Source organism: Ornithodoros turicata, unplaced genomic scaffold (genome assembly GCF_037126465.1).
Source record: "Ornithodoros turicata isolate Travis unplaced genomic scaffold, ASM3712646v1 Chromosome144, whole genome shotgun sequence".
NCBI lineage: Eukaryota > Metazoa > Arthropoda > Arachnida > Ixodida > Argasidae > Ornithodoros > Ornithodoros turicata.
Window position 1 is genome coordinate 117,513 of NW_026999316.1, and position 14,927 is coordinate 132,439.

At 47.8% G+C, this 14,927-nt stretch overlaps 1 protein-coding gene across 1 annotated transcript; it reads left to right on the forward strand.

The window, feature by feature from the left end:
* Nucleotides 1-12,087: 12,087 nt before the first annotated feature.
* LOC135372404 (uncharacterized) lies at nucleotides 12,088-13,002 on the forward strand. Its single transcript, XM_064606016.1, has one exon. It carries the CDS (start codon nucleotides 12,088-12,090, stop codon nucleotides 13,000-13,002), a length of 915 nt encoding a protein of 304 aa, XP_064462086.1.
* Nucleotides 13,003-14,927: the final 1,925 nt, after the last annotated feature.

Here is a 14,927-nt window from a genome sequence, read left to right on the forward strand (position 1 = left end):
CACTTAAAATTTGAAAATAACGCCAATGTCGAAAGCATAAACGTGCGCAGTTAATCACGAAGCCACTGCTGCCCGAAATACCGCATACACGCGATTTTAGTCCCCATCTACAAACTAAAAATCATCCCCCAGAATTCGAAAATAATCCAGTTGTAGAAAGCATATACGTGCACAATTCATAAGACAGCCACTGCTGCCAGAAATACCGCATGCACGCGTGCTTAGTCCGCACGTACAAAAGTAACAGAATCACTTATAATTTGAAAATAACGCCATTGTCGAAAGCATAAATGTGCGCAGTTCATCACGCAGCCACTGCTGCCCCAAATACCGCATACACGCATTTTAGTCCCCAAGTACAAACTAAATCACCCACAACTCGAAAATAATGCAATTGTACAAAGCATATACGTGCACAGTTCATAAGACAGCCACTGCTGCCAGAAATACCGCATGCACGCGTCTTTAGTCCGACGTGTAAAAGTAACAGAATCAGTTATAATTTCAAAATAACGCCATTGTCGAAAGCATAAACGTGCGCAGTTCATCACGCATCCACTGCTGCCCCAAATACCGCATACACGCGATTTTAGTCCCCACCTACAAACTAAAAATCATCACCCAGAATTCGAAAATAATGCAGTTGTAGAAAGCATATACGTGCACAATTCATAGGACAGCGACTGCTGCCAGAAATACCGCATGCACGCGTCCTTAGTTCGCACGTACAAAAGCAACAGAATCAATTATAATTTGAAAATAACGCCATTGTCGAAAGCATATACGTGAGCAGTTCATCACGCAGCTACTGCTGCCCCAAATACCGCATACACGCGATTTTAGTCCCACGTACAAACTAAAAATCAGCACTCACAATTCGAAAATAATGCAATTGTAGAAAGCATATGCGAGCACAATTCATAAGACAGCCACTGCTGCCAGAAATACCGCATGCACGCGTGTTTAGTCCGCACGTACAAAAGTAACATAATCACTTATAATTTGAAAATAACGCCATTGTCGAAAGCATAAACGTGCGCAGTTCATCACGCAGCCACTGCTGCCCCAAATACCGCATACACGCGATTTTAGTCCCCACGTACAAACTAAAAATCATCACCCACAATTCGAAAATAATGCAGTTGTAGAAAGCATATACGTGCACAATTCATAAGACAGCCACTGCTGCCAGAAATACCGCATGCACGCGTGTTTAGTCCGCACGTACAAAAGTAACAGAATCACTTATAATTTGAAAATAACGCCATTGTCGAAAGCATAAACGTGCGCAGTTCATCACGCAGCCACTGCTGCCCAAATACCGCATACACGCGATTTTAGTCCCACGTACAAACTAAAAATCATCACCCACAATTCGAAAATAATGCAATTATTGAAAGCATATGCGTGCACAATTCATAAGACAGCCACTGCTGCCAGAAATACCGCATGCACGCGTGTTTAGTCCGCACGTACAAAAGTAACAGAATCGCTTATAATTTGAAAATAACGCCATTGTCGAAAGCATAAACGTGCGCAGTTCATCACGCAGCCACTGCTGCCCCAAATACCGCATACACGCGATTTTAGTCCCCACGTACAAACTAAAAATCATCACCCACAATTCGAAAATAATGCAGTTGTAGAAAGCATATGCGTGCACAATTCATAAGACAGCCACTGCTGCCAGAAATACCGCATGCACGCGTGTTTAGTCCGCACGTACAAAAGTAACATAATCACTTATAATTTGAAACTAACGCCATTGTCGAAAGCATAAACGTGCGCAGTTAATCACGCAGCCACTGCTGCCCCAAATACCGCATACACGCGATTTTAGTCCCCACGTACAAACTAAAAATCATCACCCACAATTCGAAAATAATGCAACTGTAGAAAGCATATACGTGCGCAATTCATAAGAAAGCCACTGCTGCCAGAAATACCGCATGCACGCGTGTTTAGTCCGCACGTGCAAAAGTAACAGAATCATTTACAATTTAAAATTAACGCTATTGTCGAAAGCGTAAATGTGCGCAGTTCATCACGCAGCCACTGCAGCCCCAAATACCGCATACACGCGATTTTAGTCCCCACGTACAAACTAAAAATCATCACCCACAATTCGAAAATAATGCAATTGTAGAAAGCATATGCGTGCACAATTCATAAGACAGCCACTGCTGCCAGAAATACCGCATGCACGCGTGTTTTGTCCGCACGTACAAAAGTAACAGAATCACCTATAATTTAAAATTAACGCTATTGTCGAAAGCATAAACGTGCGCAGTTCATCACGCAGCCACTGCTGCCCCAAATACCACAAACACGCGATTTTAGTCCCCACGTACAAACTAAAAATCATCACCCAAAATTCGAAAATAATGCAATTGTAGAAAGCATATACGTGTACAGTTCATAAGACAGCCACTGCTGCCAGAAATACCGCAGGCACGCGTGCTTAGTCCGCACGTACAAAAGTAACAGAATCACTTATAATTTGAAAATAACGCCACTGTCGAAAGCACAAATGTGCGCAGTTCATCACGCAGCCACTGTCGCCCCAAATACCGCATACACGCGATTTTAATCCCCACGTACAAACTAAAAATCATCACCCACAATTCGAAAATAATGCAGTTGTAGCAAGCATATACGTGCACAATTCATAAGACAGCCACTGCTGCCAGAAATACCGCATGCACGCGTGTTTAGTCGAAAATAATGCAATTGTAGAAAGCATATACGTGCACAGTTCATAAGACAGCCACTGCTGCCAGAAATACCGCATGCACGCGTCTTTAGTCCGCACGTGTAAAAGTAACAGAATCAGTTATAATTTCAAAAATAACGCCATTGTCGAAAGCATAAACGTGGGCAGTTCATCACGCATCCACTGCTGCCCCAAATACCGCATACACGCGATTTTAGTCCCCACCTACAAACTAAAAATCATCACCCAGAATTCGAAAATAATGCAGTTGTAGAAAGCATATACGTGCACAATTCATAGGACAGCGACTGCTGCCAGAAATACCGCATGCACGCGTCCTAGTTCGCACGTACAAAAGCAACAGAATCAATTATAATTTGAAAATAACGCCATTGTCGAAAGCATATACGTGAGCAGTTCATCACGCAGCTACTGCTGCCCCAAATACCGCATACACGCGATTTTAGTCCCCACGTGCAAACGAAAAATCATCTCCCACAATTCGAAAATAATGCAGTTGTAGAAAGCATATACGTGCACAATTCATAAGACAGCCACTCCTGCCAGAAATACCGCATGCACGCGTGTTTAGTCCGCACGTACAAAAGTAACACAATCGCTTATAATTTGAAAATAACGCCACTGTCGAAAGCATAAACGTGCGCCGTTCATGACGCAGCCCCTGCTGCTCCAAATACCGCATACACGCGATTTTAGTCCCCGTGTACAAACTAAAAATAATCACCCAAAATTTGAAAATAATGCAATTATTGAAAGCATATGCGTGCACAATTCATAAGACAGCCATTGCTGCCAGAAATACCGCATGCACGCGTGTTTAGTCCGCACGTACAAAAGTAACAGAATCGCTTATAATTTGAAAATAACGCCATTGTCGAAAGCATAAACGTGCGCAGTTCATCACGCAGCCACTGCTGCCCCGAATACCGCATACACGCGATTTTCGTCCCCACGTACAAACTAAAAATCATCACCCACAATTCGAAAATAAGCAGTTGTAGAAAGCATATCCGTGCACAATTCATAAGACAGCCACTGCTTCCAGAAATACCGCATGCACGCGTGTTAGTCCGCACGTACAAAAGTAGCATAATCACTTATAATTTGAAACTAACGCCATTGTCGAAAGCATAAACGTGCGCAGTTAATCACGCAGCCGCTGCTGCCCCAAATACCGCATACACGCGATTTTAGTCCCCACGTACAAACTAAACATCATCACCCACAATTCGAAAATAATGCAACTGTAGAAAGCATATACGTGCGCAATTCATAAGACAGCCACTGCTGCCAGAAATACCGCATGCACGCGTGTTTTGTCCGCACGTACAAAAGTAACAGAATCACTTAAAATTTGAAAATAACGCCACTGTCGAAAGCATAAACGTGCGCTGTTCATCACGCAGCCACTGCTGCCCCAAATACCGCATACACGTGATTTTAGTCCCCACGTACAAACTAAAAATCATCACTCACAATTCGAAAATAATGCAATTGTAGAAAGCATATACGTGCACAGTTCATAAGACAGCCACTGCTGCCAGAAATACCGCATGCACGCATGTTTAGGTCCGCACGTGTAAAAGTAACAGAATCAGTTATAATTTGAAAATAACGCCATTGTCGAAAGCATAAACGTGCGCAGTTCATCACGCAGCCACTGCTGCCCCAAATACCGCATACACGAGATTTTAGTCCCCACGTAGAAACTAAAAATCATCACCCACAATTCGAAAATAATGCACTTATAGAAAGCATATGCGTGCACAATTCATAAGACAGCCACTGCTGCCAGAAATACCGCATGCACGCGTGTTTAGTCCGCACGTACAAAAGTAACATAATCACTTATAATTTGAAAATAACGCCATTGTCGAAAGCATAAACGTGAGCAGTTCATCACGCAGCTACTGCTGCCCCAAATACCGCATACACGCGATTTTAGTCCCCACGTACAAACTAAAAATCATCACCCACAATTCGAAAATAATGCAATTATAGAAAGCATATGCGTGCACAATTCATAAGACAGCCACTGCTGCCAGAAATACCGTATGCACGCCTGTTTAGTCCGCACGTACAAAAGTAACAGAATCACTTAAAATTTGAAAATAACGCCATTGTCGAAAGCATAAACGTGCGCAGTTCATCACGAAGCCACTGCTGCCCCAAATACCGCATACACGCGATTTTAGTCCCCATCTACAAACTAAAATCATCCCCCAGAATTCGAAAATAATGCAGTTGTAGAAAGCATATACGTGCACAATTCATAAGACAGCCACTGCTGCCAGAAATACCGCATGCACGCGTGCTTAGTCCGCACGTACAAAAGTAACAGAATCACTTATAATTTGAAAATAACGCCATTGTCGAAAGCATAAATGTGCGCAGTTCATCACGCAGCCACTGCTGCCCCAAATACCGCATACACGCATTTTAGTCCCCAAGTACAAACTAAATCATCACCCACAACTCGAAAATAATGCAATTGTAGAAAGCATATACGTGCACAGTTCATAAGACAGCCACTGCTGCCAGAAATACCGCATGCACGCGTCTTTAGTCCGCACGTGTAAAAGTAACAGAATCAGTTATAATTTCAAAATAACGCCATTGTCGAAAGCATAAACGTGCGCAGTTCATCACGCATCCACTGCTGCCCCAAATACCGCATACACGCGATTTTAGTCCCCACCTACAAACTAAAAATCATCACCCAGAATTCGAAAATAATGCAGTTGTAGAAAGCATATACGTGCACAATTCATAGGACAGCGACTGCTGCCAGAAATACCGCATGCACGCGTCCCTAGTTCGCACGTACAAAAGCAACAGAATCAATTATAATTTGAAAATAACGCCATTGTCGAAAGCATATACGTGAGCAGTTCATCACGCAGCTACTGCTGCCCCAAATACCGCATACACGCGATTTTAGTCCCCACGTACAAACTAAAAATCAGCACTCACAATTCGAAAATAATGCAATTGTAGAAAGCATATGCGAGCACAATTCATAAGACAGCCACTGCTGCCAGAAATACCGCATGCACGCGTGTTTAGTCCGCACGTACAAGAGTAACATAATCACTTATAATTTGAAAATAACGCCATTGTCGAAAGCATAAACGTGCGCAGTTCATCACGCAGCCGCTGCTGCCCCACATACCGCATACACGCGATTTTAGTCCCCACGTGCAAACGAAAAATCATCTCCCACAATTCGAAAATAATGCAGTTGTAGAAAGCATATACGTGCACAATTCATAAGACAGCCACTCCTGCCAGAAATACCGCATGCACGCGTGTTTAGTCCGCACGTACAAAAGTAACACAATCGCTTATAATTTGAAAATAACGCCACTGTCGAAAGCATAAACGTGCGCAGTTCATGACGCAGCCACTGCTGCTCGAAATACCGCATACACGCGATTTTAGTCCCCGTGTACAAACTAAAAATAATCACCCAAAATTCGAAAATAATGCAATTATTGAAAGCATATGCGTGCACAATTCATAAGACAGCCATTGCTGCCAGAAATACCGCATGCACGCGTGTTTAGTCCGCACGTACAAAAGTAACAGAATCGCTTATAATTTGAAAATAACGCCATTGTCGAAAGCATAAACGTGCGCAGTTCATCACGCAGCCACTGCTGCCCCGAATACCGCATACACGCGATTTTAGTCCCCACGTACAAACTAAAAATCATCACCCACAATTCGAAAATAAGCAGTTGTAGAAAGCATATGCGTGCACAATTCATAAGACAGCCACTGCTTCCAGAAATACCGCATGCACGCGTGTTTAGTCCGCACGTACAAAAGTAACATAATCACTTATAATTTGAAACTAACGCCATTGTCAAAGCATAAACGTGCGCAGTTAATCACGCAGCCGCTGCTGCTCCAAATACCGCATACACGCGATTTTAGTCCCCACGTACAAACTAAAAATCATCACCCACAATTCGAAAATAATGCAACTGTAGAAAACATATACGTGCGCAATTCATAAGAAAGCCACTGCTGCCAGAAATACCGCATGCACGCGTGTTTAGTCCGCACGTGCAAAAGTAACAGAATCATTTACAATTTAAAATTAACGCTATTGTCGAAAGCGTAAATGTGCGCAGTTCATCACGCAGCCACTGCAGCCCCAAATACCGCATACACGCGATTTTAGTCCCCACGTACAAACTAAAAATCATCACCCACAATTCGAAAATAATGCAATTGTAGAAAGCATATGCGTGCACAATTCATAAGACAGCCACTGCTGCCAGAAATACCGCATGCACGCGTGTTTTGTCCGCACGTACAAAAGTAACAGAATCACCTATAATTTAAAATTAACGCTATTGTCGAAAGCATAAACGTGCGCAGTTCATCACGCAGCCACTGCTGCCCCAAATACCACAAACACGCGATTTTAGTCCCCACGTACAAACTAAAAATCATCACCCAAAATTCGAAAATAATGCAATTGTAGAAAGCATATACGTGTACAGTTCATAAGACAGCCACTGCTGCCAGAAATACCGCAGGCACGCGTGCTTAGTCCGCACGTACAAAAGTAACAGAATCACTTATAATTTGAAAATAACGCCACTGTCGAAAGCACAAATGTGCGCAGTTCATCACGCAGCCACTGTCGCCCCAAATACCGCATACACGCGATTTTAATCCCCACGTACAAACTAAAAATCATCACCCACAATTCGAAAATAATGCAGTTGTAGCAAGCATATACGTGCACAATTCATAAGACAGCCACTGCTGCCAGAAATACCGCATGCACGCGTGTTTAGTCGAAAATAATGCAATTGTAGAAAGCATATACGTGCACAGTTCATAAGACAGCCACTGCTGCCAGAAATACCGCATGCACGCGTCTTTAGTCCGCACGTGTAAAAGTAACAGAATCAGTTATAATTTCAAAAATAACGCCATTGTCGAAAGCATAAACGTGGGCAGTTCATCACGCATCCACTGCTGCCCCAAATACCGCATACACGCGATTTTAGTCCCCACCTACAAACTAAAAATCATCACCCAGAATTCGAAAATAATGCAGTTGTAGAAAGCATATACGTGCACAATTCATAGGACAGCGACTGCTGCCAGAAATACCGCATGCACGCGTCCCTAGTTCGCACGTACAAAAGCAACAGAATCAATTATAATTTGAAAATAACGCCATTGTCGAAAGCATATACGTGAGCAGTTCATCACGCAGCTACTGCTGCCCCAAATACCGCATACACGCGATTTTAGTCCCCACGTGCAAACGAAAAATCATCTCCCACAATTCGAAAATAATGCAGTTGTAGAAAGCATATACGTGCACAATTCATAAGACAGCCACTCCTGCCAGAAATACCGCATGCACGCGTGTTTAGTCCGCACGTACAAAAGTAACACAATCGCTTATAATTTGAAAATAACGCAACTGTCGAAAGCATAAACGTGCGCCGTTCATGACGCAGCCCTGCTGCTCCAAATACCGCATACACGCGATTTTAGTCCCCGTGTACAAACTAAAAATAATCACCCAAAATTCGAAAATAATGCAATTATTGAAAGCATATGCGTGCACAATTCATAAGACAGCCATTGCTGCCAGAAATACCGCATGCACGCGTGTTTAGTCCGCACGTACAAAAGTAACAGAATCGCTTATAATTTGAAAATAACGCCATTGTCGAAAGCATAAACGTGCGCAGTTCATCACGCAGCCACTGCTGCCCCGAATACCGCATACACGCGATTTTCGTCCCCACGTACAAACTAAAAATCATCACCCACAATTCGAAAATAAGCTGTTGTAGAAAGCATATCCGTGCACAATTCATAAGACAGCCACTGCTTCCAGAAATACCGCATGCACGCGTGTTTAGTCCGCACGTACAAAAGTAACATAATCACTTATAATTTGAAACTAACGCCATTGTCAAAGCATAAACGTGCGCAGTTAATCACGCAGCCGCTGCTGCCCCAAATACCGCATACACGCGATTTTAGTCCCCACGTACAAACTAAACATCATCACCCACAATTCGAAAATAATGCAACTGTAGAAAGCATATACGTGCGCAATTCATAAGAAAGCCACTGCTGCCAGAAATACCGCATGCACGCGTGTTTTGTCCGCACGTACAAAAGTAACAGAATCACTTAAAATTTGAAAATAACGCCACTGTCGAAAGCATAAACGTGCGCTGTTCATCACGCAGCCACTGCTGCCCCAAATACCGCATACACGTGATTTTAGTCCCCACGTACAAACTAAAAATCATCACTCACAATTCGAAAATAATGCAATTGTAGAAAGCATATACGTGCACAGTTCATAAGACAGCCACTGCTGCCAGAAATACCGCATGCACGCATGTTTTGGTCCGCACGTGTAAAAGTAACAGAATCAGTTATAATTTGAAAATAACGCCATTGTCGAAAGCATAAACGTGCGCCAGTTCATCACGCATCCACTGCTGCCCCAAATACCGCATACACGAGATTTTAGTCCCCACGTAGAAACTAAAAATCATCACCCACAATTCGAAAATAATGCACTTATAGAAAGCATATGCGTGCACAATTCATAAGACAGCCACTGCTGCCAGAAATACCGCATGCACGCGTGTTTAGTCCGCACGTACAAAAGTAACAGAATCACTTATAATTTGAAAATAACGCCATTGTCGAAAGCATAAACGTGCGCAGTTCATCACGCAGCCACTGCTGCCCGAAATACCGCATACACGCGATTTTAGTCCCCATCTACAAACTAAAAATCATCACCCAGAATTCGAAAATAATGCAGTTGTAGAAAGCATATACGTGCACAATTCATAAGACAGCCACTGCTGCCAGAAATACCGTATGCACGCCTGTTTAGTCCGCACGTACAAAAGTAACAGAATCACTTAAAATTTGAAAATAACGCCACTGTCGAAAGCATAAACGTGCACCGTTCATGACGCAGCCCCTGCTGCTCCAAATACCGCATACACGCGATTTTAGTCCCCGTGTACAAACTAAAAATAATCACCCACAATTCGAAAATAATCCAATTGTAGTGTTGGAATTAGAGGAGACAGGAAGCAGTAGTCCGTTTGTCTCGGTTACCAGATTCCAACTGGCCCGAGGAGGTTTATTTACTCGAGCCACGGGCAGGTGCTGGATGTCAGGGACTGGCGATGCGGCAGCTACAGGGCTCCCCCCCTAGCGACCTGACGGGGGCAGGGAGCGAAAACTGGCAAGCTTGCGTGCCCAGGATACGTGGCGTGGTCGAGGAATCGGGTGACTTGGGTGGAGAGGTGGAGCTGTGCGGTTGTCCACGGATGAGGGTGCCGTCGATTTGTGGCTGCTGGGAAGGGGCGAGCTGAGGGAGACGTCGAGGAACGCCGGCTTCAGGCGATGGACGGAGACTGTGTCCTGCCGGCCGTTAATAAGGAGGGTGAAGTGGTGGGTGGTTCTGGTGGTCACAGGGAAGGGGCCGGAATACGCAGGCTGCAGCGGCTTTCTGACGGCATCGCATCGCACAAACACGTGAGAACACGTATCCACGTCGGGGTGTCGGTAGGTCGGACCGGACCGGGCAGGCGAGCGGGGTGGCACCGGGCGCAACGAAGACATAACACGGCGAAGTCGGGATACGTAGTCCTGTTGTGCGTCGGGTTGCGGGTCTTCTGGGACGGACAAAAATTCACCGGGAAGTCGGAGCGTTGTGCCATAAACCAGCTCTGCGACGGTACAGTGAAGGTCGGATCGGAGGGCTGTGCGTATTCCAAGAAGGGCAACGGGGAGTACTTCGGGCCAGGGTGTATCAGGAGTGGCACGCAAGGCGATCTTGAGCTGTCGGTGTAGTCTCTCGACGAGCCCGTTCGAAGCAGGATGATAAGCTGTCGTACGAATACGTTTGGCGCCCAATGCGTTCGTGAAAGCGGCGAAGAGGGCAGACTCGAACTGCCGACCTCTGTCGGTCGTGATGATGGATGGTGCGCCGAAACGGGAGATCCAGGTGTTGATAAGAGCCGATGCGACTGCTGGAGCAGTGGAGTCAACAATGGGCACCGCTTCCGGCCAGCGGGTGAAACGGTCAACGGCCGTCAAGATGTAGTTGAAACCCTGGGAATGCGGAAGTGGACCGACCAGGTCGATGTGAACATGGTCAAAACGGGCGTCAGGTGGCAGAAAAGGTGCTGGCGACAGACGAGTGTGGCGCTGGGTCTTGGTTCTCTGGCACGGCAAGCATGTGCGCACCCAGTGCTTGATATCAGCGTGCATATTCGGCCAGACGTATCGGGTGCCTATGAGCTTTCGTGTGCCTCGGACGCCGGGGTGGGAGAGAGCGTGAAAGTGATCGAAAATGGGACGGCGTAATGCGAGGGGGACGAAAGGTCGTGGCGAGCCCTGTGAAGTGTCGCAAATCACGGCGGCCGTCGCCCCGGGGAGGTGAACATCTTCAAGCTTGAGGCTGTTGGACGCGGGCTTCGTGCGCAGTACGGCCAGCTCTTCATCAGATGACTGAGCAGTGACAAGAAGGTCCAGAGACAGAACGGCTGAGCACTGCACTGGAGTGGGTGTGATCAGGGTGGATATTCTACTGAGAGCATCGGCCACGGGGTTGTTGACGCCGCTCACGTGCTGTATGTCACTGGTGAATTCTGAGATGAAGGCCAGGTGCCGGATTTCTCGAGGTGTATATCCGGTACCAGAAGATGAGAGAGCATGAGTAAGCGGCTTGTGATCCGTATATATGGTGAATGATCGTCCTTCCAAGAAGTGCCGGAAGTGCTTCACTGCTAGGAATATGGCCAGGAGCTCGCGTCCAAACGTGCTATAGCGCGTCTCTGCAGGTTTGAACTTGCGCGAGAAGAAAGCGATGGGCTGCCAAGCAGAAGAAACTCGCTGCTGCAACGCCCGACCGCGCCACACCATGGTCCTACCCTCCTTACCCATCTACCCAGATCACGTCGCCATGGTCTCGCACTCTGCGTCACGTCGCCACACGCTTCACGATGCCACTCCTCGGGCTACCACCAGCGGCACCTTCCCGAGCATCACGCTCCTGTACCGGTCGCGGTACGCCGCTGTCGACCGCACCACCCGCATCTGCTACGCCAGCGGTCAAGGAACCCTGCCCGCCTCGCCTTCCCACCAGGCTTCTGTGCAACATAGTGGCAGTCCAGTCCCTGACATCCAGCACCTGCCCGTGGCTCGAGTAAATAAACCTCCTCGGGCCAGTTGGAATCTGGTAACCGAGACAAACGGACTACTGCTTCCTGTCTCCTCTAATTCCAACAATTGGTGACCCGAACGTTTGACGTTCCACGCTATTCACCATGTCTACAGGGGACGGCCACGTCACCACGACTCCCGGTACCCCCAGCATGGTACAACAGCCCACTTCCGTGACCGCCGTTAGCGTTAAACTTCCACCGTTTTGGGACCGGAACCCAGCCACCTGGTTTATTCAGGCCGAGGCCCAATTCCATCTGTCCGGCATCACAGCTCAGATCACGAAATTCTATTACGTCATCGCAGCGCTTTCTCCATCCGCCGCCGACGAGGTCTATGATGTCATCGCTTCACCACCCGCGGATTGCCCGTACGACAAGCTGAAGTCCGCACTTCTCAAGCGAACGACCTGCTCCGACCGCGCACGTCTTCAGCAGCTTCTGTCTGCGGAGGAGCTCGGGGACAGACGCCCCACGCAGCTGTTACGGCGCATGAAGCAATTGCTCGGTGACGGAGCTGCTTCCACAAGTGACAGCTTCCTCAGAGAACTCTTTCTGCAAAGACTTCCGAGAAATGTGCAGATGGTCCTAGCCACTACGACAAACCTTTCAACGGACGAACTCGCCACCCTCGCCGATGCTGTAATGGAGGTTGCTATTCCGTCACCCTCCGTAATGCATGTGGAGACACCACACCCTTCATTCCCAGAGCCCACACCTTCAGTCGTTTCGCAAGTGTCTACCCCCGCACCAACGCAAGACACCTCTCAGCACATGGCCGCCATTGAAAGCTTGACGCAGCAGGTGAACAACCTAACCCACCTTGTCGCGACACTGGCAGCGCGGAGCCGTTCGCCAAGCCCCCGACGCTTCCGCCGACGATCGCTCACCCCTCGCGGCCGGCGCAGCCCACGCCCTCGGTCCAACGGCATGTGCTGGTACCACCAGCGGTTTGGCGCCGAGGCCCGGCACTGTTTCCAACCCTGCTCGTGGTCGGGAAACGCCCCGCCCAGTCACTAATGGCGACAAGTGCACCGGGTCAACTCGAAAGTCGCCTTTTCTACGTTGTAGACCGTGTGTCAGGCAGACGCTTTCTCATAGATATCGGTGCCGATGTCAGCGTTATGCCCGCTAGCAAAGCCCATCGCAGCCGACAACCGTGTTTCACCCTACGCGCCGCCAACTCCACCACCATCCCGGTATTTGGCCAGCAGTCCCTCACTTTGAACCTGGGCCTACGACGAGACTTCCGATGGATTTTTCACGTAGCCGATGTCTCCCAGGCCATAATTGGTGCTGACTTTCTCACGCACTTCGGACTCCTCGTTGACGTCGCTCGGAAACGCCTTATCGACGCCACCACCCATCTTCAGGTTCACGGCATCCGGCATCGCATTCCACCCTGCCACAGCCTTTGTTACTGTGCGCCGGCGTCGCCCTACTCCCATATTCTGGAAGACTTCCCTGAGCTCACCAAGCCCTCCGACTGGACTCGCCCGGTCAAGCACGACGTCGTACACCACGTTGTCACTCAAGGCCCGCCCGTTCACTTTCGCCCGCGTCGCTTGGCTCCCGAAAAGTTCTCCATCGCTAAGGCTGAATTCGAGCATATGCTCGAGCTTGGCATTATCCGACCGTCAAGCAGCAGCTGGGCATCCCCACTCCACATGGTGCCCAAGAAGACGGGAGACTGGCGCCCTTGCGGTGATTACCGTGCCTTAAACCGCGCTACGGTGCCCGACCGATACCCCATCCCTAACATCTTAGACTTCACCGCTAACATCGAAGGCGCCACCGTTTTCTCTAAAATCGACCTGGTGCGCGCCTACCACCAAATACCCATGGCGGAAGACGATATTCCGAAGACCGCCATCATTACACCCTTTGGCCTCTACGAGTTCCTGCGTATGCCGTTCGGCTTGCGTAATGCAGCCCAGACATTTCAACGGTTTATTAACTCTGTCACCTTTGGCCTCCCGTTCGTCTATGCCTACATGGACGATATTCTGGTTGCCAGCGCCACCCCAGAAGAGCACGCCGAGCACTTACGAACCCTCTTCGCTCGCCTACAAGATTACGGCATTGTAATCAACGTCGCGAAAAGTGAATTCGGCGTCCCGGAGCTTGACTTCCTGGGTCACCGCGTTAACCAGCACGGCATCCTTCCTCTGCCCTCTAAAGTCGCCGCCATCAAGGATTTCCCCCGTCCCACGTCCGTCAAACAGTTGAGACGTTTCCTTGGTTTCGCCAACTTCTATCGGCGCTTTATACGATCTTGTGCTGCCACACTGGCCCCGTTGGAAGCTCTACTCTCTTCCCGAAAACGCGACGCCGCCACGCTACCATGGTCCGACGACTCTATCGCCGCCTTCGACAAAATCCGGCAAGACATCGCCCCCGCCACTCTTCTTGTCCGTTTGTCCAGCAGTAGTCCGTTTGTCTCGGTTACCAGATTCCAACTGGCCCGAGGAGGTTTATTTACTCGAGCCACGGGCAGGTGCTGGATGTCAGGGACTGGCGATGCGGCTGCTACAGTAGAAAGCATATGCGTGCACAATTCATAAGACAGTCACTGCTGCCAGAAACACCGCATGCACGCGTGTTTAGTCCGCACGTACAAAAGTAACAGAATCACTTACTATTTGAAAATAACGCCATTGTCGAAAGCATAAACGTGCGCAGTTCATCACGCAGCTACTGCTGCCCTAAATACCGCATACACGCGATTTTAGTCCCCACGTACAAACTAAAAATCATCACCCACAATTAGAAAATAATGCCATTGTAGAAAGCATATACGTGCGCAATTCATAAGACAGCCACTGCTGCCAGAAATACCGCATGCACGCGTGTTTAGTCCGCACGTACAAAAGTAACAGAATCACTTATAATTTGAAAATAACGCCATTGTCGAAAGCATAAACGTGCGCAGTTCATCACGCATC